This window comes from Gouania willdenowi, chromosome 7 (assembly GCF_900634775.1).
Source record: "Gouania willdenowi chromosome 7, fGouWil2.1, whole genome shotgun sequence".
Taxonomy (NCBI): Eukaryota; Metazoa; Chordata; class Actinopteri; order Blenniiformes; family Gobiesocidae; genus Gouania; species Gouania willdenowi.
The window spans coordinates 18,929,429-18,952,778 of NC_041050.1; the positions used below are offsets into that span (position 1 = coordinate 18,929,429).

Sequence of the window (23,350 nt, forward strand, 5' to 3'; positions counted from 1 at the left end):
ATTCAAAAACCAGGGCTTTCTACTGTAAGAGAAGTTGATACATTTTCTCTCCTATGCGGAAAGCAACACTAAACATCCTGAACATGGAAGGATGGATATAAATATATATAGATATAAATGTGACCTTATTACTTCAGCCAAGGAGGTTATGTAGTTGTCCCCAGGCGATACGTACAGTATGTGATAATAAAGGTGATCTATCAACCTTGCTTGTGAACAGTCTAACTCAAAAACTAAAAGATGGATTTTGATTAACTTTCCAGGAAAAATCTGAAAAATGATAAGGAAAAATGGATTAGATTTTGGGGATGATCCAGGTGAATCCGCTCATTCAGCTGGTTCTACTATTCCTGCTGGTGACTTTGCACATTTTATGATTTAATATTATTATTATATTGTTTTGATCACAAAGCCAGTACATGGAAACAAAGTTAATCATCGGTTGTTGGTTATTAATGCACCATTCTGTGTTAATGCAACAACATGCACTGTTACTCACACATTCACAGTATAAACAGCTGGCTGGTTTGTCTATGGACACCACTGCAGTATACCGTTGTCAAGAAAAAAAAAAAAAAAAAAAAAAAATAGGCTGTCGTGCAGACAGACAGTGACCCTATCCTGTGCATCTGGACTATTACTGAGTCAACATGTTTCTCTAACGCATGCACAGCTCAACAGACTGTTTCCTTTGAAAGGTGTGAGAAAAGCCTGTTTGTTGGTGTGATCTCCATCTGAAGGAGAAGAGAAGGAGCACGTGAGCACGCGACGAGAGCGCGCTCTCATCAGTTTAGACTGCTACAACATCAGCATCTTCCGGGAGCGCGCAGAGAGAGAGAGAGAGAGAGAGAGAGAGAGAGAGAGAGAGAGAGAGAGAGAGAGAGAGAGAGAGAGAGAGAGAGAGCGGGGGAGAGAGAGAGAGAGAGAGACTACGGCTGAAAGCACGGTGATAATGGAGTCGAGGCGGTGGAGGATGTGGAATTTACGCAAAAGGACTGTTGAAATTTGACGGCTATAGTCTCCATTTTTATTTTGTTTTGCTCTCATTGCCTTTTCCTCCTCTTCATTGCACGGGGACTACAGCGACAGCGGCAGCGGACACACCGGGAGCCCCCACGGATGCCGCCGTTCACGGTAGAAACGCGATCCACCACTGGCGCTACAGGCATCTGATCTCCCGGATGGCAATAAAGGACATCCTGACTGACCAGTGCGGGTTGATGGATGAGGACAAACCCAGTTTGAAACCCCTTGCGCCCATTGACTGTGAATTAAAAAACAAAGAAATCCCATTTGGTGGATTTTTTGTGTGAATCATTCATGGTGTAGCCCTGAGGAAACCACAGCGATGTTGAATCACTGGTGGTGATAAATTATTCATTAAAGAAAATAGGTAGGCTAGGATTTGCATTGCATTTATGTAGCATTTTTTTTTTTAATTTTTTTTTTTATTGTACGTTTTATAATGTTTGATCTTGTCGGATCACTCCCACATCTGCTGGTTTTGCTTTTTTGTGCTTGTGTAGGCCTGTTTAATAGCATTTAACAGTGAAAGATGAGCAGATATTTTATTTAGAGATCAGACACTGATCAGTGTGTTATTCTCTGTTAAATTGTACTACATTTCTGTGAGGGGAGAAGAGAATAGCAGGACTGTAGTGGGTTAGTCATTTTTGAGGGGAAAAAAGGAAAACCGACCAAACATGTTGCCTTCCCAAGAAGCCTCCAAGATCTACCATGACAACTACATGCGCAACTCCCGAGCCATCGGAGTGCTTTGGGCCATCTTCACCATCTGCTTCGCCATCGTCAACGTGGTGGTGTTCATCCAGCCCTACTGGATCGGAGACAGCATCAGCACGCCGCAGGCCGGCTACTTCGGCCTCTTCCACTACTGCGTGGGCACCGGGCCGTCGCCCAGCCGGGAGCTCACCTGCGTGGGCAGCTTCTCCGACTTCAGCTCCATCCCGTCCGGAGCCTTCAAGGCGGCCTCTGTGTTCGTGCTGCTGTCCATGGTGCTGACACTCAGCTGCATCGCCTGCATGGCGCTCTTTTTCTTCTGCAACACCTCCACCGTTTACAAGACCTGCGCCTGGATGCAGCTGCTGTGCGGTAAGCATCACGATCTCTGTTCCTACCACCTTCTAATAATATAAACACTTAGTTTTATACAATTGTAGACCTTAATAGCTCAAAAACCTTTCACCAGTTGTATTTCCTGTTGCAAATCTATAATAAGGCTACTTGATACATTCCATGAAACACTAAAGATCATGCATGGTTCTTGAAAACACGCTCGTGAATGCTGTGGTCATCTTGGGACTTTGGGTAGAATAAGGTTAAATACATTGATTCAGCAGTTTATTGTCTTACTTTGCACAGAAATGTGTCAATATGCTGGAGTCTTGGTGGAAGCCTAAATGCAGAGTCTGTCTTTTTACAGCTAATTAGTTGTGTTGCAGATCCTTTAGTTTACAGGGCTGAGGTTGTAGAAAGAAACCCACAGGAGCAAAATGCACCGACAGCAATACCTGATCTGTAGTCCCATATCTTACCATTGGCTTTCCTGACAATACTGCATCTCTGGATCACTGCTTTATGCTGATCAAATGCAAATTCATTAATTCATCCATGCATTGGTTCAGGGCACAGAGTGATGTGATGTGTAGCTCCAGTACAGCAGAGCTATGACAGCTTAGGCGCTTTTGCTATTTCGAGTGATGATTCCAGGTCGATTGGATTACTGTTCTCACAGAGGTGATGCCCTGTTTCCTGCTTGTCTGGGTGTAGATAACAGTGTTTGGAGGGGATTGTGAACCCATGATGGGATGTTTGTGAAGAAGTGCTGTTACTACGTCAGCTAAAAACCTTTTAAAATGAGGAGGATATGAAGATGGGCCTCGGGTTACTTTAATTTGAGCGTCCCAAAGCTTTAAATAAAGACAGATTACAGGTTTTCAGAAATATTAACTGGAGTTAGATTAAAAAAAAAAAAAAAAAAAAAAAAAAAAAAAAACACAGAGGGAGAGCAATAAAACTCAACTAAGAAAGGCCTCCACTTGCATGGAGTCAAACTCCAATCAGCTTATTCTGATGTCCCTCCTGTTTCATCAGCCATATAATGTGAAGTGATACTTTAGGCCAAGAATTAAAAGCTTTTCATAGTAAATGATCTATCTATGTGAACTTGATTCATTGAGATTAGGGTCTCAGAGTGTCAGAGCTTATCATTGTACAGAAAGCGTTGGGCATGATCTAACACCCTGACATCACAGGCATAAATATATTCACCTCTACAACCAATTCACAGCCTTTCCCCCTGCATATTATACTGTATAAATACTGTATGCCCTGCCAAACATTATTTTTTTGTTGTTCCGTACTATCATGAGAAGTAATGTGGAAATGGAATATACTATAGAGTACTACACATTTGGTGCTAAAGTTTGGCTCAGGAATAGAATTGTTCAATTCAAGGTAAGTGTTCTGCAGTCAGATCCAGGTCTAGTAAATGCTTCAGACCAACCTTCTAGCACAAACTTCTAGTCTAGCCATGGGCAGTAGTGGCCTAGTCTAGTGGTTAAGTGTGTAACCGGAGAGTCACTTGTTCAAATTCACTGTGGAATGTTGAGCAAGTCCCTTAACCCTAACAGATTACTGCTCCCTAGTTACAGATAATAAATTATCATTATTATTGTCAAAGGGCATTAAACATTCGCACACCAAAAGCAATATATATGATAGGCTATGACCTTGTATTCCATTGGGAATTAATTATGAGATAGGATAAATGGCCAAGGACAACAGGGAATAGAACTATCAGCCTCACTTGTTCCATAGTCACTCAGTGGCAAATTGCATGTACTATACATTAGACTAAAGAAACAAAAGTACAAGGTGGCAATCTAAATATTTGCAAAAATAAATATTGTCCCCTCATACTGTGAACATTGATTCTAATTTTGCTGTTCAATGTATAATATAGACCAGAGTGAATAACATGGGAGTTGGTTTTCAGTGCAGAAATAGCCATCATGCCATATAAAAGGAAATGAGGAAGAAAGGGAGACGAAGGAGAACATCACTGTGTTGATTTACTCTTCTCATCTCCATCTGCCCACTCTGCTTTGTTTTTCTGAATGCGTTGAAAGGGTTATTATTCTACAATTGTTACAAAGGACAGAATGCAACAATTTTACTTTTTACAACCAAGCTATCATAAGAGGAATGTGATTAATTATTTAAGCAAACCATTGGTAAAAAGCACCTCCTGTTTGCTGGCAGCAGCCTCATCTAATCTCCTCAACAATTGACAGGGTTATTTGAGGTCATTCTGGGTGTAACATGTATTAAAACCAAAAACAGAGCTCTTATTCCCTGTTGAAGTGGCACTTGATGTGTTTCTAATTTCATGAGGCAAAGCACAGCAGTCAACACTTTTAAAGCTGAATGTGTTACCATGGTGATGCAGGTCTTAATACAGGAGGTAAAGGTAAAAGAGAACCAAATAGGTTTATATGGTCAAAGTACTACTTCTTATCGTGATTACGAGATGTTTAGGAAGATCAATTCCAGTTTTGCTCTGATTGAACAAGTTTGTATTCTTAAGCAGCAACTGGCACTTTCAGTTTGTATTAATAATGTTTTCTCAATTTATATAATTTATACGCATTAAAATGCTATCATGGTCACCACCCAGTTTGTTTATTGTTAACTTTTACATTGACGTCAAGGCAAAATCTGACCTTTAGTGAAAGTTGCTATAAACAATCACCACAGAGACACATTGGTAGTAGAAGGCTTATGACTGCACTTATTTAATGCTAAAGACATTCACATCTTAGTTTAATTCACTGTCTATTACCTACTTGAACTATCAGTCAAAAACTTGACCATAGGAATGAAGGTTTGTGTTGTTTTTCCATTGACTTGTGAGGTATTTGCCTACTTTCAATCTGAAGTGAGAGGGGAGAAGATTAAGATTAAACTAAAAATTAAAAAACATTATAACATTTTCTGACACCGGGCCCACAGTTATACAAGTTCAGTTATGATGTACCAATAAGATTAAATAGAAAAAGAGGAATGTAGACAGGAACATGCAGGTTGGAAAACGGATGGAGGGATGGATAGGCTACAGTATGTTTGGTTACTACTGCACTGGTCTACCTATACTGATACACATTAAATGATTAGACAAAGATGGTGAGCTAAGGAGTCCAACCTTTACACCACCTAAGAGCAGTTTACGTTCAGTATTGTTTGATTACTCCATCTGGCTCCATCCAGGGGTCGTCTTCTGATCGAGAGGCTGGGGTTCGATCCCCAACACCTGTCTATGTGTCGAAGTGTCCTTGAGCAAGACACTGAACCCTAAGTTGCTCCCAGTGGTTGACTAGCGCCTTGCATGGTAGCTTTGTCCCATTGCCGTGTGAATGAGCTGATGTTGTAAAGCACTTTGAGACAACCTCGGTGGGGATAAAGCGCTATTTAAATCAAGTTCATTTACCATTTATGTGGCCTATAATATAGGGCTGGGTGATATGGCTTTTTTGATATCTCGATATTTTCAAGCTATATCATGATATACGATATTTATCTCAATATTTTGCCCTTGCCTTGAGATGATGCTTTGATGCATTCAATTGAACCAGAATGGCGTTACTCAATATCTATTGATGTTTTCACTGTGATGTAATTAGGGTTTTCCCCTAACTATTATAGCATAGTGTACCTGTTTGTTTCTTTTTTCAGAAGCAAATCCCACAGTAAATCTTAAAAGTTATTAATTTAATTAACCATTTAGCTATTATTTTACAATATTTCAGGTAAGTCAGTTAAAGCCACATGCCAAATGTCACACAGGGACCTTTGTTAACATAAGTGTAGAGAACAATATCATCTTTTATAAAACTATTTATGTGCATTTATGTACATTTTTAAAAAAAACTTCAGCTGACCAAAGTGCTGTATTGTGCTTATTACAATTATCTATCAATTATTTATGAAAGTGTCTGGAGGTACGTTAAATGTAACCGTAGCCCCCGGGACTATAGCTATGTTTCCGGAGCTTCTCTACATAAGCGCAATGTGCCTCTGTTACCACTGTTCCAGAATAGTCTAGTGGTCTAAGGCTCTGCGCTCACCGCTATTGTGGGTATGGACACGTTTAACGTACCCGTAACCACGGCCATTATTTATTTATTATTACTGACAATTGTGAATTTATCAGATACTATTATCCAAAGTATGATAATATAACAATTACCACTACTAACACATGCACACGCATAATGATCACCTTCTGAGGACTGTCCCTTTAAGGGTCCCATGGTAACGTAAGGTCAGAGTTGAGTCAGACCTGTCTACTTCCTGGCTTGCACTGAGCGCATGGACGGAGTTTTATGTTACCACCCCGTCTGAAACGACATATACAGTAAGCAGTGTTTGAGCTTCCCTTGTATACATTAAACGTGCAGTGTGACAGTAATGAGTTGTTTTCAGTCCTTTTTCTAATGTTTTCGACCCACGGAGACCTCTGGATCTCTACAGCGGATCTCTACAGCGCGCACACACTCCCGCACGCACTCATTGACTCGCACACAGTGACACTCTGAAGCCAAACCATTTCCAAATGATTTAACCATTATCATTATTATTATTATTATTTTTTTCTACTAACTAACTCTTCGTTCGACTCTGTCTCAATGTTGTCGCTGCAGAAGTGAGTGAGTGGAACGTGGTGTTTCGTCAGCGCGTGTGTTGAGTTTCACTCAGAGGGACAGAGCGGGAGAGAGGCGGGGCGGGGTTAAAATAGACAGTAAGAGGAGAAAAAGGATTACTGACAGCTCTACGGAAGATGTTACGTGAATTATATCGATATTACGATATAGTCCTATCCTATATCTCGTCAATAAATATATCGATATTTAATAAAACTCGACATATCGTCCAGCCCTACTTTTATATGTTTTTAGCCACTGTTTTGTATTTATTTAATGCTCGTTTTACCTCTAAATTAAAATCTAAACATACTGTACATTTCAGAGTTCCCTTTCATGACCTTTCGAAAATATTTGCATTTGTACCTCATTTAATGTGTCTTTTACATACACTTAGCTTAGGTTAGCTCAGTTTAGTTTAGCTTAATTCACTTGTCTTATTAGCCATTGATTTATGTTCCTTTAATGCTGATTGTAGCTAAAATCTAGTCACTTTCTGTTGAAAAGCTATAAAAAAAAAAAACATACATTATCTTCTTAGTCTTTTTACCAAAGGGTGTTTCTGTCCTTCCAGTGGATGATTTGATGGATGGAGGTGTTGGCTTGTCTAATAAGCTTGGCTGACAGCCTAATGCTATTCATCACCTCAGAGAGCTTTGTTTAATAATTTCCTATGCCCTGCTGGTTGTAAGGACAGGTCATTTGGCACCGTATTGAAAAAGATTGTAGCACAAACATGCTCTAATAGACCTAAAGCTGCAGAAAACGAAACAGAAACAAACCCAGATGCGGACGTTGGCTGATATTTTCAGTATGACAAACAAAACATGGTCATATTTTAATAATATTACATTATACTTTAGCTGCTTACCACAATTTGTTTGGAGTTTGCATGATCTCATTGATTGTGATTCGAAAAAAACCTTTGCAACAAGTTTGGTTCATTGCATTATTTATTCACCTGCAGTTTTTAATTCAACCTGTCCAGGGGGTCCCCTGTCTTTTATTTTGATCAACTGGTATTGGCAACAATGTAGAACAGGAAAAAAAAAGGCTTAAAACACTTATGAATGAATAGATGGTTCAACAATTTTCTTTTGTCGCAAACAGAATACTGTAAAGTCAACCACAAGGATATCACAATATTTAACATGCCTTTTGCACTAAATGATCACAGTGCAACAGTAGGGAACAATCAGGAATGTTGTATAAGTATTCTTTGTTTTAACTGAAAATTATAAGTCTGACTTTGATTCAAAGATTGCCGTTCCTGGTGCAGCATGTAGTAGGAAGGATGGTGGTAATGATTTTGTCAGGTCAGGTGGAGGGACATGTGATGTTTTGGCATTTTGTGCTTCTGTCACCACGCAGAGCTCCTGAATGCAGACATCATGGTGAGCCCGGGGGCCGTCTACAATCACTTTCAAAGGGCTCACAGGCAGACCCACCTACATGCAGCCCACCTGGCACAATGAGGCGTCTGAATTCTTTACATTCAGTTTGCAGCAAAGCCAGTTCCCAGGAGATCAATGCTCTGCATTATTGCAGACGCAGAGCAGTTGCCTTTACATCAAACAAAAACTCTTCTCATTCTTTTCCTTCAAATAAAACAATGCACTTAATTTGTTTTGCATGTAAAACTCTTAAAAGTGCAAGTATCAGTGCTTTCCTTTGAGCGAGCCGTCTTCTACCTGGCTTATCAAAGCTGAATATTGAATGGAACTACCGGTAGTTGTGTAGTCTTCTCATCACCCACTGTAAGTTACACAAGACAATGTGCTTATAAGATGTTGTCTCCTTTAATTGTTAAAATTTATTAACTCGAAACATGAGCAAAGATGTCATGTTGCTGTTCTGATGTCAAGTAAATATTGATGCATCCAATCAATGTGGGGATAATTTAAACACCACATTTCAATTGAGTCTTTGTCGAGATTGGATTTTATACAGCAACAAATTAGCCTTTTGATTAATATTCAGTTTTAGTTTTGGAGGTTAATTGTTGGTAATTATTTATTTTGGCAACTTTCTGTAAAATATTTTGTTTTACAAAGTTCTTTGTTCATGCTTTGTAAATGTCCTCAAAATAACACACAGTACAAGAAAGCACATACTGGCTGTACAATTGGAGAGCGTTTCCATGTTTTATTTTTGAATGTAAAAATGCAGGTTGTATCTAGCCTTACTTTTCTAACAGTTAAATTGTTCATCTGTGTCCTCTTCCCAAAGCCAATTGACAATGTTTTCCAGCTGCACAGTCGAATGTATGACCCTGACCAAATCAGATCTTGGGATATTTGGTAAAGACACACAAATAAAACACTTGGGAGTTATGCACAGTGATGGCCCTGAAAGAACAACATGGCCATAAACCCCCTCCCCAAATGACAATATGGGTTCATTTACAACCAACAGTGAATCAAAAACTGTCTCGTAATGGGAGACTTTCCTCCCATCTTCCTGCGGTTACGTAAAAACTCAGTGGGGAGTGAGTAATGGGGTTATTTTGGTGTCAGAATCAGCCCAAAAACGCTGTTCAGGGACGATTTTCCTCTCCCTGACCGACCAGAATGAGGACTCTTTCTAAAAAGCAGTGGGTTTAATTATAATAATTTTTTTCTTCAAAGGTCTTTTTTTTATTGAAAGATAACAAAAAAAATAGCTTTCACTGTACAGGGAAGTATTTTTTTCTTTTTTTTCCCCCACCCTAAACAAAAACAATAATAATAATAATAATAATAATAATAATAATAATAATAATAATAATAATAATAATAATAATAATAATGATAAAATAAGTAAGTAAAAAAATAAAGAAAATTAAAGAAAAGAAGAAAAAAAAAGGCTCCTCAAATATGACCGTAGTTGGTCTCAAAGAATTTCAGACAGGGGTCCCACAATTTATGAAATTGACTTTTCGTTCCCTGGGTAGTGTAGCGGATTTTCTCTAGATTCAAGCAGGTCATTGTATCTCTTATCCAATGCAAGATGGTCGGCGGGACAGGGTTTCTCCACTTAAGTGAAATTGCTCGCCGGGCCAGCAAGGACGTTAAGGCCAGGACATTAAGTTTTGCTTTTGGCCGGTCCAGATCTGGGGTTATGCCACAGATAGCGGTCAAAGGGTTTGGCTGAAGTTGGTGGTGAAGTATCTCTGACATAGATTGGAAGAATAATGTCCAAAACTGAGCTAAAGTGGGACAAGACCAATACATGTGAATGAGTGAGCCAGGAGCACCTTTACATTTATCACAAGTAGGGTCCACATCAGGATACATCCAATTTGATTTTAGATATATGAATGCGATGGACTACTTTAAACTGCAAGAGAGCGTGACGGGCACATAAGGAAGAGGAGTGCACTCGTTTAAGGGTTAAATCCCATACATTATCCAAAAAGGTAACGCCTAGATCCTGTTCCCAAGCTATTCTAATAGCAGCCATAGAGGGACAGTATAGTTATTATTTTTTTTAATATAGATTTTGCATAAAAGCTCTAAGGAAATATAAACAAGTCTTGCCGTTGCAGCATTGTTGATGGGGCCTCCCTGTTCCATTGCTTCATCGCTCTTCTGTCCTAATCGTTCCCTCTCATGCCTCTAGCAGAAATTAGGTTGTGAGGCAGAGCTCACTATCATGCTAATGATTGCAGGCTGATAGCTCCCATGCTCCCTCCTTTCCTTCATCAGCTCATGCCTCCATCCCTATCTCATGTCTGACCCTGTCTGTTGCAATATTAAACAGAACTAAGAAGGACATGGGCCGCAACGCTGGGGAAAAGCTGTCCTGGGGAAAAAACTGACTGTCAGCGACTGTTCAGCGTGTGTATGAATGAGTGTGGAAAATGTGGAAAAGCCAGCCAGAGTGTAGGAGCTTGAGCATAAATGAAACATTTCCCAAAAGTCAATGTGAGTGATGAGTGTTCCTGTAGATTTTAAGTCCTCATGAGTGGTTCTTGTTCTTTGATGGTCAGAATAAAAAGACAAAGTAAAAACCTTGAACTATCAAAACTCATTGATACAGAACCCACCAACTCAGCTACTGAAGCTCAAACTGCCAAAGAAGCCAATACAGTTTATTCTTTGACTCACAGAAAGCCAGTGTAGTGATTTGAGGTCCATCTTCTTATGCTGCGTTCACACCGAATGCATCTTCTGTGGGACCGGATGCATCTGCCGCACGAAACGTACTGCAGGGTCCGCAGGATCAAAAAATTTTCCCATTCGCAACATACGTGCATCTGAAGCGAAGCCCCGCCCACCAGCGACACATCCAACTCGATGAGTTTCACTGCCTGCTGAAGGGAGGAGCTGCGCTCCTTTTTCTCCTCTCATAAACATAAACCACCAGTGAAAAAACCCGGTGTGATTAGCGGCTAATGCTATCCTAGCTCAGTGCCGACTTTCAAAGATGAAAACTACACGAGAGAACTTTTACCTGCTACTACCACCTCCTCGCTGATTCTCTTCCATGTCAAATCTTTCCTAGTCCGGTCCCGGTTATAAAGGCCGTGTCATTCAGCTGCACGTGGTCACACACAGCTTCTACTCCATATTTGAATAGGTGAACAGACCGGTGTTTGTGTTGACGGCCTGACATCATCGTCAACAAAGACTCTGATTGGCTTTCGTCATGCGAAACAGTCGCAGGAGTTCAATATTGTCAACTCTTGCGAATGTGCAAATATGACGAAAAATTGGGAGCGCACTCACACGGCCAATGCTCTTGACGCGCGGGTCCGACCGCACCGCCGCATAGGAAAGATTTTGCATCTGGGACGCATCTACTCATTGCCTTTGTATGTAATCTGGTCGCACGGACATTTTGTGACGCATTCGGTGTGAACGCAGCATTACTGTTATGGAAGACTCTGGTTGCAGCATGGACCAGCTGCAGCTGTCTGAACGATTTCTTGTTTAGACCTGCAAACACACCATACGTTAAACGCTTGGCCACAGCTCTGGATTCTCATCTCCACATAGCGTTAACCTAAATATAAACAAGGAGAAGCACTCTCCATGACTATTTTATTTCATAAATGACTCTAACAACCTTTTTCAAACAATCTGTGGAGGAAAATTTCAGCATCCTGCCTTTACAGTGAAGAAAAATTACTTTGTTTCGGTCATATCACCGGCTGTTGCGCTAAAAAGACACACCCCACTGTCTCTAAATCCTCGCTTCTGATTGGTCAATCCCACTCACGGGGGAGCGGGGAGGGGAGGGGCCATTTCTTCGAGCATAAATCAGTTTTGCTACAGACGTCTCGCAAAATGTGTTGCAAAACTGAAGCAGCGCAGATTCACACGAGAAAAGTAGTTTATGCATCTGTAGCGGCAGATTTGAGAAGTTGTAACCGGAGAGTTGTGGCTGTAAACGACCATTTGCAGCTGTAACTTTATGTTTTGTGACATTACATTTATTTCACGTTTGGGGATTTTTTATGCACAAGCTCAAATCACATTCTACCAGCTCTCACATCACATTTTACAAGCGCTCACATTTTGCAACATATCTACCTTCATAAGTACAGTACAGAATAAAAAGGCTACAATAGTTGCTGACTCAAAGAGCTCATGAGCTGATATTTTATGGAATATATTAGTGCATTTGGGTGACTCTATTGGTATTAGTGTTTTTACTGCTGCTGAATCTTGTTTCATTCATCTGAAAATGAGATACATAAAGTTATGATTGATAAATAACTTTCCTATAATTAAACCAGAACAAGCTGATTATTTAATCATTCAGTATGTTTTGGTGTAATAATCTCAATAGTTACATTAGACTTATGGGACCAGCTTTGTTTGTGATCACGTGAAATATAATTAAAAAATAGTGAATAGTGACATTAGCATTTGTGCTAACATTGATTTCACACATGTGACATGTTTAGCTTTTATCGTTTCATACAAGTGTTAAATCTGATCATAAACAAATCGGTGGCTCTCTGTGGCTTTATGACAGTCAGACGTGTTCTTTCAACCTTTTTACTTGATCTATTCTTTATATGGAGTGGTTAGCATTAGCTCTAAGCCCAGTCTGTGTGTCGGTGGGTTAGCTTAGCATATTAGCATTAGTTGAGTTTCCAGTTCATAATCGTTGCTGCGGGTTCATCTCTGTCCCCGTGTTTGTGGAACTTTGGGTGGATCTGACGGAGGAACTTGGATAGGTTCACTTTGTTGTATGGTTGTCTGGTTGTAACCAAGTAGCGGACCATGATGTATCGCAGCACAGCAGCTTCAGGTAGCCGTGACGAGCACCGCCGTCCGTGTGTCTGTGAGGGCTGGGGGCGGGAGCGGCAGTGGTGCACACTGTGGAGGCTTCGCTGCGTAGCTGCCGTGAACAGCGCTCCACTCCAGAGAACAATACGTTGTTGAAAACAAACTTGTGAGCAATTTTGGCCTCTGAAACAAGGTTTTTAGGGGCATTCTTGGCTAAATTGAGGGACAAATAGCCCGTGGCCCTCGCTAATTTCCGACATGAACATGGGCACGATAACGTTTCTATCGTGGGATGACATTTTCTTACCAGTGAGAATGTTTTTGATGATATATTGCACATTCTTACCGTTCACTTCATCTCTGCACTGTTCTCACAGCACCACCAGCAGAGCTCTGCAACCTGGAAAATGGATGAATGGATGGATGTTGCTGATGCAAGATGGAAGTCCTTTAGGACTAATGAGCTCATTCTAAATATTGTTTTGCTTCATAAAAGTGTGAATTTGTTGATAAAAAAAAACCCTTTAAGAGATTTTTCCTAGAAATGGGAGGTTTGATATGGGCCTGTAGTTACCTATTATATCCTAGTTGCATTTTAGGTTTGATAACTGCAGTTTTAAAGGCCTGAGGAAACTGTCTTTACCGTTATCTATCTGGAGCTAGGCAGTAAAAGATGCTTAAAAAAAAAAAAAAAAATGGCAGTATGCCAAAGCAACAAGTTACGGATTTTAAACCGATAACTGTTTTACCCCCTCCAGCACTGTAGAGTGTAAAATGTTAGCATTGGAGAGATTAACTTGAGGACAAGCAGGGGAATGGGACAGTACTTTTCTTGAGCGAGTTACATACTGTTTGTGGGATCCTCAGTATTTTATCTGTAAAAAAAGCTGCAAAATCACTGCACAACTTTTTATATAGCAATTCTGGTGGTACTATCTGTGTGCACAACAAAAACCAATGACCATGCATTGTTACTGTTTTTATTGATAATCTCCAAGAAAAAGGATTGTCTTGCAGTTTTTAGCTTCAGGTCAGGTTATAGATTTAAAGCCTCTTTTTATAGATGTTGTATACCTAGAGTTTGTTTTTTGCCTGCCTGCGTACTCCTTTTTGATCTTTAACCAGTTTGGCATCTCTCCAGGGCGACTTCCTTTTCCCTGATAAAGCTTTCATCTTCACTGGAGCTACAGAGTCGATAACAGTCACAACTTTGGAACTGAACTCATTTACAAGGTTGCCAAGATGAATCAAAGTCAGGGTTGGTGATGACACAAAAGCCTGGGTGCACACTGTACAAGTTTTCATCTATGTAACGCATTATCATCACTTTTGCTACACCTTTATTGGGAGAGATAGGAGTGCAACACTGGTCCGAAAAAGCCACGTCTCACCAAAACCTCTGAAATATTTGGACTTTTGGAAATGACAAGATCTGTTGTGTGTCATTTGGTATGAGTTGAATCTGATACATGCTTAGAGAGTTCATATCCAGAAGGCAAACTTATCCATAAAATATTATATTGTATTTTTGTGGTATTCAAATGATTATAACTGCTGGAGGATCTAAACCAGGGGTCTGTAACCTTTACTCTGAAAGGAGCCATTTTGCCTCATCTCACCTGGATTAAAGTCCTCCTGGAGTCAAATAATACCTTCTCAATGAAGACAATACAGTGTATTAAATTCCATATTGTTAAAATTATATAGAATAATGTTTGATTTATATTGATCATGTAAATGGAAACTTAAAACAGTTTAAAATACAATAAAATTGACATCAAGAAATAAAACAGTATATTGCATCTTCAAATTCCTACACATCTCCGTTTACATGAACTCAATGTTATATAAAGAAGTGTTTTTTTTAGTTAATGTATTGGAAAGGCTACAAAAAGTAACTTGAATTTGATAACATATGATCATGTGATCAACACATGCTAATTGCTTATTCCTTACCACACATAAAACATGCATATTTAACCGGCAAATTGGTGGTTAAATGAATCTGTTCCCACACAATTAAAATCTCTATTTTCTTCCCAAATAGTGTTTTTGTTTTTTGAATTATCTTACCAGGGATTTAAAACTTAAGATTAACCACAGGTGTAGGAAAGTTGATGGTCTGTAGATGTTGCAGGAGGTGAAGTAGGAAGGTGCTGAGTCTTTGCACAATGTGATTTATTTTAAGTTAACAAATTATTATATCATGATTTTACTTGTCATTAATCATTAATAGCATCTGTAAAAAATGACTTTATTTCAATAGTTTTTTTTTTAAGCTATAGGGAGCCATTGCAAAAGAGTCAAAGAGCCACATTAGGCTCCAGAGCTGCAGGTTGCAGACCCCTGATCTAAACTGAAGTGGGATTTATCCAAAAAGTTGTGATATCCGACATTTTATAATCTTTAGCAAAGGAGATCAAAACAAACAGAATAGCAACCCCCCACCCCCTTCTCTGAATAATACCTCAGTGTCAGCTTCCAACACATTGGGCTCCAAGCTCTTCATTGTGAAAAATAGCCCCTCCGTTAATGATAAAAAGCTGACACCAACCGCTGGCAACACAGTAGAAGAAGAAGTCCCACTCCTTTTTTTTTTTTTTTTTTTTTTACAGTGGATGAAAAAGAAGATGCTTTTGCACCCAGCAGGGCCAGTGGTAGATATGGGCAATGTGGGCAGCTGCAAAGGGAAGGGCGCCCATGTGCTGAAAGGAACATCATATCATTACCTCTTTTTCCATGGTAAAGCTTCCCCCCTCCCTGTTTCGAAACTTATTGTCCCTTACCGATATCCTCGTGAATGCGCATAACTGTGCCCATAGAGACGGCTGGAGTGATCTCAGCTACTGCCTCGAGCTAAGTGACAACCACAGCTCACGGATCCAGACTGTAAATGAATTGTGTCGGCTCTCTCCACCTTGAAAATGCTTTTCTTAGGTTTATGTATCTCGTCTATTCTCACTCTCCCGCTGAAGCCAGTATGTGGGGCAGACCTGCACAGTCGCAGGGATCTGCGAGAATTCAAAGCAGACCTCTGAAAAATCTGTTCCTCCGGAACATGTTTGGAAGTTTGGACTGTTGCTTCTCCACTTCGGTCTTCCCTTTTTCCTCTTGGCTTACATGTAACTGCTGTGCCTGATGCTGCGATGGGGACTTCTCCTGCTGGAATGTCCGCCATTGCACTTTTGAATGTGCATCGACTTTACTTATGCAGCTAATAGTAACACCCCCAAACAGCTCCTGGAGCACTGTATTTGTAAAAAATATCCCTGGAAATGTTTATCTCCTGACATGTTTTTGAATTTCAACTGCCAGTCTTTGTCAGAGATAAAATTTCAGGAGATAAACATTTCCAGAAAAACCTTGTCTGAATAACAGAAATCTCAACTTAACATACAATTCAAAAATAGTTATTAATTATCATATACATACAGGTATATCTACATAATTTGTTCTCTGCTTTTGACCCATCTCTGGAGAGCAGTGGGTGGTCACAGTATGGCACCTGCTCAGGATCCCACAGTGAGACTTGAACCAGCAACCCTCCAATTACAAACCCAGCATCCTTAACTACTAGGCCACCACTCTGACTGATGTGGAGGTCATATGCTTGAACTTACATACTGCAACTTTAAGTTAATGGTGTGAGTGCCGGACCACTCCTGTTTTCTTGCCAGTCTAAGAGAAGAAGGGCAAGAAAAAGGGGGGCTGGGATATACCCCATGGATCCCATGCCACAAACAGCTGTTTCCTATCTAGTGTTGCCAACTTAGTGAATTTCTCGCTATATACTGTAGCAACTTTTCAGATCCCTCTAGTGCCAGTTAGATAGTTTAAACTGTCAAAATAGGATTCCAGCATGGGCGTTACGCCCCGAACCAAAATTAGTTTAAGATATTTAGATATGCTCAGGTTTACTTTCTGAAGTGTGATACAAATAACCTATAATGACAACTAGAGCTGAAATGCATGGTAATAATTGAGACACTGAGATTCAATGCATTTGTAATAAGAAAGTTAATGGATATATACATTGCTAAAAGTATCTTCACTTGCAGATTTAAGAATAACTTCATATCTAAATGTCATTTTTGATTAGGAGGAAGAAACTGCAGATATTTCGAGTAAATATCAATTCTAGCTCGTAAAGGTTAGAACGGTAAATGTTCAATTTGTAGTGTGTTAGGAAGCATTTGGTGACATATAAATCATGAGTTTTCTGCCTATTAATTGTAGAAAGTGCTGTATTACCACTGAACCTCAGCAATGGAGGGGAATCATTAGGTGTGAGGACATTCAGTACAAATGTCACCTCTGGGAATGCAGTCCTGGGGTTGAGTTGCTAATAATGCCAGTGTATAAGGGTTCTGACAAACAAATGAACAATGCAGTCCTATTCTGAGTCTGTTTGTTGGCTTTGTTTTTACCTTTTTTTCTTCTTTTAAAAGTGTGTGAAGGCGGGAAGCACAGAACAATTTCCTCCTGTATGCATGTTATGTGCACGTGTCCATTCAGCTTGTGAAATAGTGGGTGAATATGTACATGGGGTGTGAGAGTTGAATTATTAATGAGGTTGTTTCCCCTCTCTTCCTTGGTACCAGTGTGTTGGGGTTCCTCTCTTTTTATTTGGTGCTTTAGTAATTGTGTAATGTACCTGTACATGATGTGTCTTACTATGTGTATACATACATAAAGCCTCATATGCTGAGGATGAATATGCCCATGTGGATGGGTTTCCAGCATGAGTTAAATAGATGCTGCAGTGGTTGAGTTATATATAGATTCACAGGGAGGGAGTAGAGATTCCCTCGGGGATTTCCCTGCCTCTCGCTTACTCTCTCCCTCCCGCGCACAGGCTTTGAGTCGACTTTCCCATCCAAACGTACATGTTTTAATTATCAGGCACTTACTAAATAATTCCAAAGTCACTGGGGTGTTTCTAAAAATATAGTAACAGTTGAATAATAGATTTTCTAACCTTCACCATTGTCTGTGTGTGTGTGTGTGCGTGTGTGCGTGTGTGCGTGTTGATGAGATGTATACATATGCAGGGAAGACAATTAATTAGACCTTCATTCTCCTTCAGAACACTCAGCTTCTTTGGCAATGCAATAATTTAATCAGCAATAATTTAGGCTTTAACTACAGTGGCTGGGAAGTGTCAGGTGAATGCATTTACAGAAACGAACACAAATGCAAAATGGCCACAACGGAAGTGTTTCCGACGGACCGGTATTACAGACGGACACGTTTCTGGCAAGTGAAAGTTGATTAGGATACTCTTATATTTTTCATATCAGGCTATCATATCATAATACCCGTCCGTCGAAAACACTTCCGTTGCGGAAACACTTCCCTTGTGGCCGGTTTGCATTTGTGTTCGTTTCTGTAAATGCATTCACTTGACACTTCCCAGCCATCGTATTTAACATATACTGAACAAAAATATAAACGCAACACTTTTGTTTTTGTTCCCATTTTTCATGAGATGAACTCAAAGATCTAAAACATTTTCTATACACGCAAAAGACATATTTCTCTCAAATATTGTTCACAAATCTGTCTAAACCTGTGTTAGTGAGCACTTCTCCTTTGCAGAGATAATCCATCCCACCTCACAGGCGTGGCATATCAAGATGCTGATTAGACAGCATGATTATTGCACAGGTGTGCCACCAATTGTCTCACGCAGCGCAACACATTGTCTTGGCATAGAATTGATCCGGTTGTTGATTGTGGAATGTTGGTCCACTCCTCTTCAATGGCTGTGCCAAGTTGCTGGATATTGGCAGGAACTGGAACACGCTGTCGTACACGCCGATCCAGAGTATTCCAAACAGTGGGTGACATGTCCGGTGAGTGTGCTGGCCATTCAAGAACTGGGATGTTTTCAGCTTCCAGGAATTGTGTACAGATCCTTGCAACATGGGGCCGTGCATTATCATGCTGCAACATGAGGTGTTGGTCGCGGATGAATGGCACAACAATGGGCCTCAGGATCTTGTCACGATATCTCTGTGCATTCAAAATGCCATCAATAAAATGCACCTGTGTTCATTGTACATAACATACGCCTGCCCATACCATAACCCCACCGCCACCATGGGCCACTCGATCCACAATGTTGACATCGGCAAATCACTCACCCACATGACGCCACACACGCCGTCTGCCGTCTGCCCTGAACAGTGAAAACTGGGATTCATCCATGAAGAGAACTCTCCAACGTGCCAGACGCCATCGAATATGAGCATTTGCCCACTCAAGTTGGTTACGACGACAAACTGCAGTCAGGTCGAGAATCCGATGAGCAGGAGGAGCATGCAGATGAGCTTCGCTGAGACGTTTTCTGACAGTTTGCGCAGAAATTCTGAGGTTATGCAAACCGCTTGTTGCAGCAGCTCTCTGGCTGGCTGGTCTCAGACGATCATGAAGGTGAACATGCTGGATGTGGAGGTCCTGGGCTGGTGTGGTTACACGTGATTTGCGGTTGTGAGGCCGGTTTGATGTACTGCGAAATTCTCTGAAACGCCTTTGGAGACATCTTATGGTAGAGAAATGAACTTTCAGTTCATGAGCAACAGCTCTGGTGGACATTCCTGCAGTCAGCATGCCAATTGCAAGCTCCCTCAGAACATGCAACATCTGTGACATTGTGTTGTGTGATTAAACTGAACATTTTTAGAGTGGCCTTTTATTGTGGCCCGCCTAAGGCACACCTGTGCAATAATCAGCATCTTGATATGACACACACCTGTGAGGTGGGATGGATTAACTTTGCAAAGGAGAAGTGCTCACTAACACAGATTTAAATAAATTTGTGAACAATATTTAAAAGAAATAGGTATTTTGTGTATGTAGAAAATGTTTTAGATCTTTGAGTTCAGCTCATGAAAAATTTGAGCAAAAACAAAAGTGTTAATTTAAAATTTTTGGTCAGTGTATTTAAAGGTACTATTAATATTATGAGATTCATCTGCTGAGGACAGTCATACAGAAGTTCAGCTTTTTTTTGTATTGGCGTCTCATTTGGGTAGCACTGGTTTATTGTATTGTTTGACTCATTGGGTAGACCTTAACCCTTTCTGTGCATGAGTTTGCATCTTCTTATTGTGCTTGCATCAATATTTTTCTCGTACTCTCTGATTTCATCTCAAAGACCAAATACAGTTAAAGGAGTCTCTTTATTGCCTATATTTGTACAACAATGACTTACTTTAACAGCGAGACTAGCTGAGAGATTAAAACATTGTTTTGTTTTTGCTGATGTACATGAGAGAGAAGAACGTTATCTGTTCTACTAAAGTTTGTAGAAAGCTTCAAGTAAAATATACTCTGTGGTTCAGACCCGAGGCTTGCTGCACTGTAGACTACTGAAATAATATGGAAATTAATGATATAAGGCCCTTCTGATAAAATTTGTGGTATAAATGTTCATTGTGAAGGGTGGCCTGCTACATCTCTCACATAGAGCAGTTACTGAAAAGAGTCAGTGATTTAGCTTGGTTTACATCTCCTGTCACAATCTAGCCGCTAAACGGTGATTTTTAATATCAAAATATATATTCATATACATTTTTTGTTCAAAATTCAAAAAAGAAAAAAACAGAGATATCGAGGTTTTTTTCTGATCAATACAGTAGTTCTTTTTGAACAGTGATGTTTAAAGACATCGTCAACATTCAATGTCACACTTGATATGACTTTTGTCATTATGAATGATTGTGAGTATGCAGTTGTGGGTACAAGCTGATAATGCAGAAAATGCAAAAAAAAAAAATATAGAAGGGACATTGAGACGAATCTCAAAAAAGCATCAACGCAAACGTGTTCATTCGTGAACATCTTGGTTCAGAGTAATGCTGAAATCTAATCTGTGTATTTTTCTACATTTAGACCTGATTATTGTAACTTCTTACTGTCAGGATGTCCCAGCAACTCAATAGGAGAGAGCATATTTTTATTTCTCAAGATTTGGCATCCCTTCATTGGATTCCTGTAAAATTAAAATACAATGTTAAACCCTGCTGTTAGCATACGATGCTCGTAATACAAGCTCCAGTATATCTTAAAGACCTATTAGTGCCCTACTCTGCAGGTAGAACACTTTGCTAGTTTACTCCTTATTTATAGCATATCTAAAAGTAGAATAGGAACCACCTCTCAGTTTTGGTGGTGGATGCTCCACCTGTAAGGTTATACTTACAAACCTACTTAATTAAAAAGTGTTATTTCATTTCTCCACCTGCTGGCTCTGTCTTCTACCACTAGGGTGGGTTGTGGTGTGTGATTTATTCTCATTGGCCACTTCTTTGGCCCAACACTGGCTCCCTAACCATAGCCTTAACCTAAGTGTAACTAAACCCCCAAGTTTTTGCTGACCCACCAGGGTGAAATTTAAAAAATGCCTTTATTATGGGCGTTACTCCTGGAGCAGATAAGACACAGTCACGACAGCCTGACCCCACAGCATTGTACAGCCCATAGCTGAGCTCTGCTCAACTTCTACAATCACAGGCAAACACAATCCCGACGTGAAGCTCACACACACAACCCTACAGACATGCACAGGCAAACAGCCCCTGCTCCCCAGTCATGAGCCCCAAAACACCACCTCACACACGCAGAGACAGACAGGGAAACGCACGCGATGTGCCCATACATTTTTATTTAGCAGGAGAGTTCTTGTTGTTTCTGTACTTCAGAATAATCCATTCATATTTTCACTAACTGGCAGACCAAAATTGATTTATCTGGAGTCGGTGCTTTCTCCTCTCCCCCCTTACCCACTCTATCAATTTCTCTAAAAGTGTCCTGGTATTGGAGCTGTTTCTGATTTGTAGTTCCTGGTTTAACCATGTTTTTTTACTATGATGTTCTTTTTCTCTATCCTGTTCTGTTCTCTTTCTCTCCACTAACCTCAATCAGTCCGGCAGATGGCTTCCATCTTTGAGTCTGCTAGAGGTTTTTTCCTTCTTTGTCCTTCTTTGGTGGGTGGTTCTATAATTTGTGATAAGTGCATTGAGAAGACTTTTTATATATGATCCTATCAATTTATATCAATAAAGTTGAATTGAAATGAATTTATGATACCATTAAAGATGTTTTTAGGCACAAGGAGTATTATTCCCCTAAATTCCCCAAAAAGATGGAAAGCAGACCTAAAGGCAGAGAAAAAGTGAAGACAAATGCTGCTCAATGCCAAGTGGGCCAGTAAACCCCGGCGGCCAGTGTCCTCTCAGCAACCCACAGTCTTACACATACACACAACTAATCCCAATAAAAGCCCTGTATATCAGCAAGGTGGTGGTCCATTAGATAGATGGAGGAGTGAAGGCCAAGATCTGGACAGTAGCAGAGTGGAGGATAGACCCCACACAGCTTTATGACATTATGAACAGGAGGTGGTGATTTCTTAATGCAGTTAAGGTATGGGATTTCACTTCTGCTCTTAGACCTCAGGATGGAACTACATTCCGAGTGGTCACTGACCTGGCTTTATATAGCGTATGTAACCTTCACGGTCATGTACAGTCTTAAAAGGGAAATACAATTCATTCAATAGATAAAGGGATGTTACTTTTTGGCTTGCAAGCTACTAGGGATGTAACGATTAATCGTAAGGCAGTTAAAAATCGATTCATAGGTATCACGGTTGATATCGATTTTCTGACAATTGAATCGCAGTACTTTTTTAACCAGCAGAGGGTGCTATCTGGAAGTGTTGGCGGCGGGCGTAGTCTGCTAATACTTTCTTTCTAGCTGCCTTCTACTCTTAAATATGTTATTAAATGATTCTTTACCCCTTTAGCACCGAAAGAATATCTGTAATATTACTTGAATATCTGTAAAAGTCACGTTTTTCTATTAGCTCTGTCTGCTAGCATAGCATCTCTTCTTCACTGCACAGATTAGCTGCATGCCAACCGACCACTGGGTTACCAGCGCCCTCTGCTGGTCCAAACAAATATGACGTAAATCAGTGCAATGACGGGTTTTTTTTTTAAAGTCCAATTTTTAAGGCACAAAATACATTTTCAGTTGCACTTTTAAAAGATAAAGAACTATTATGCAGTTTTGAATTGTTTATTATAGAGCCATAATTTAAATTAATAGGCTTCATTTTCATTTGTATTATTCCTTTATTTATTTAATTCAAGATTTATTTTTAGATAAATTGCATTGTTTGGAATAGTTTATCAAGGAATTCTTTTGACAATGAAAAATAAAAGGAAAATAATACAGTATTTTCTAGTTTTTTTTCCAAAAAAAAAAATTGTCTACAGTCCCATTTTGTAAATGAAAAAAATTGTGAGAGAATCGTATCATGAACCCAGTATCGTGAATCGAATCGTATCGGGAGTTGAGTGAATGGTTACATCCCTACAAGCTACTATTTCAATTGAT

At 39.9% G+C, this 23,350-nt stretch overlaps 1 protein-coding gene across 1 annotated transcript in view; it reads left to right on the forward strand.

Annotated features, from left to right (window-relative positions):
* Positions 1-935: 935 nt before the first annotated feature.
* The window catches only part of lhfpl4a (LHFPL tetraspan subfamily member 4a), a 46,284-nt gene continuing 23,869 nt past the window's right edge, over positions 936-23,350 (forward strand). The window contains exon 1 of the mRNA XM_028453932.1: positions 936-2,112. Coding sequence (XP_028309733.1) covers positions 1,704-2,112 — 409 coding nt within the window. The 5' untranslated portion in view covers positions 936-1,703. The remainder of the gene's footprint in view (positions 2,113-23,350) is intronic.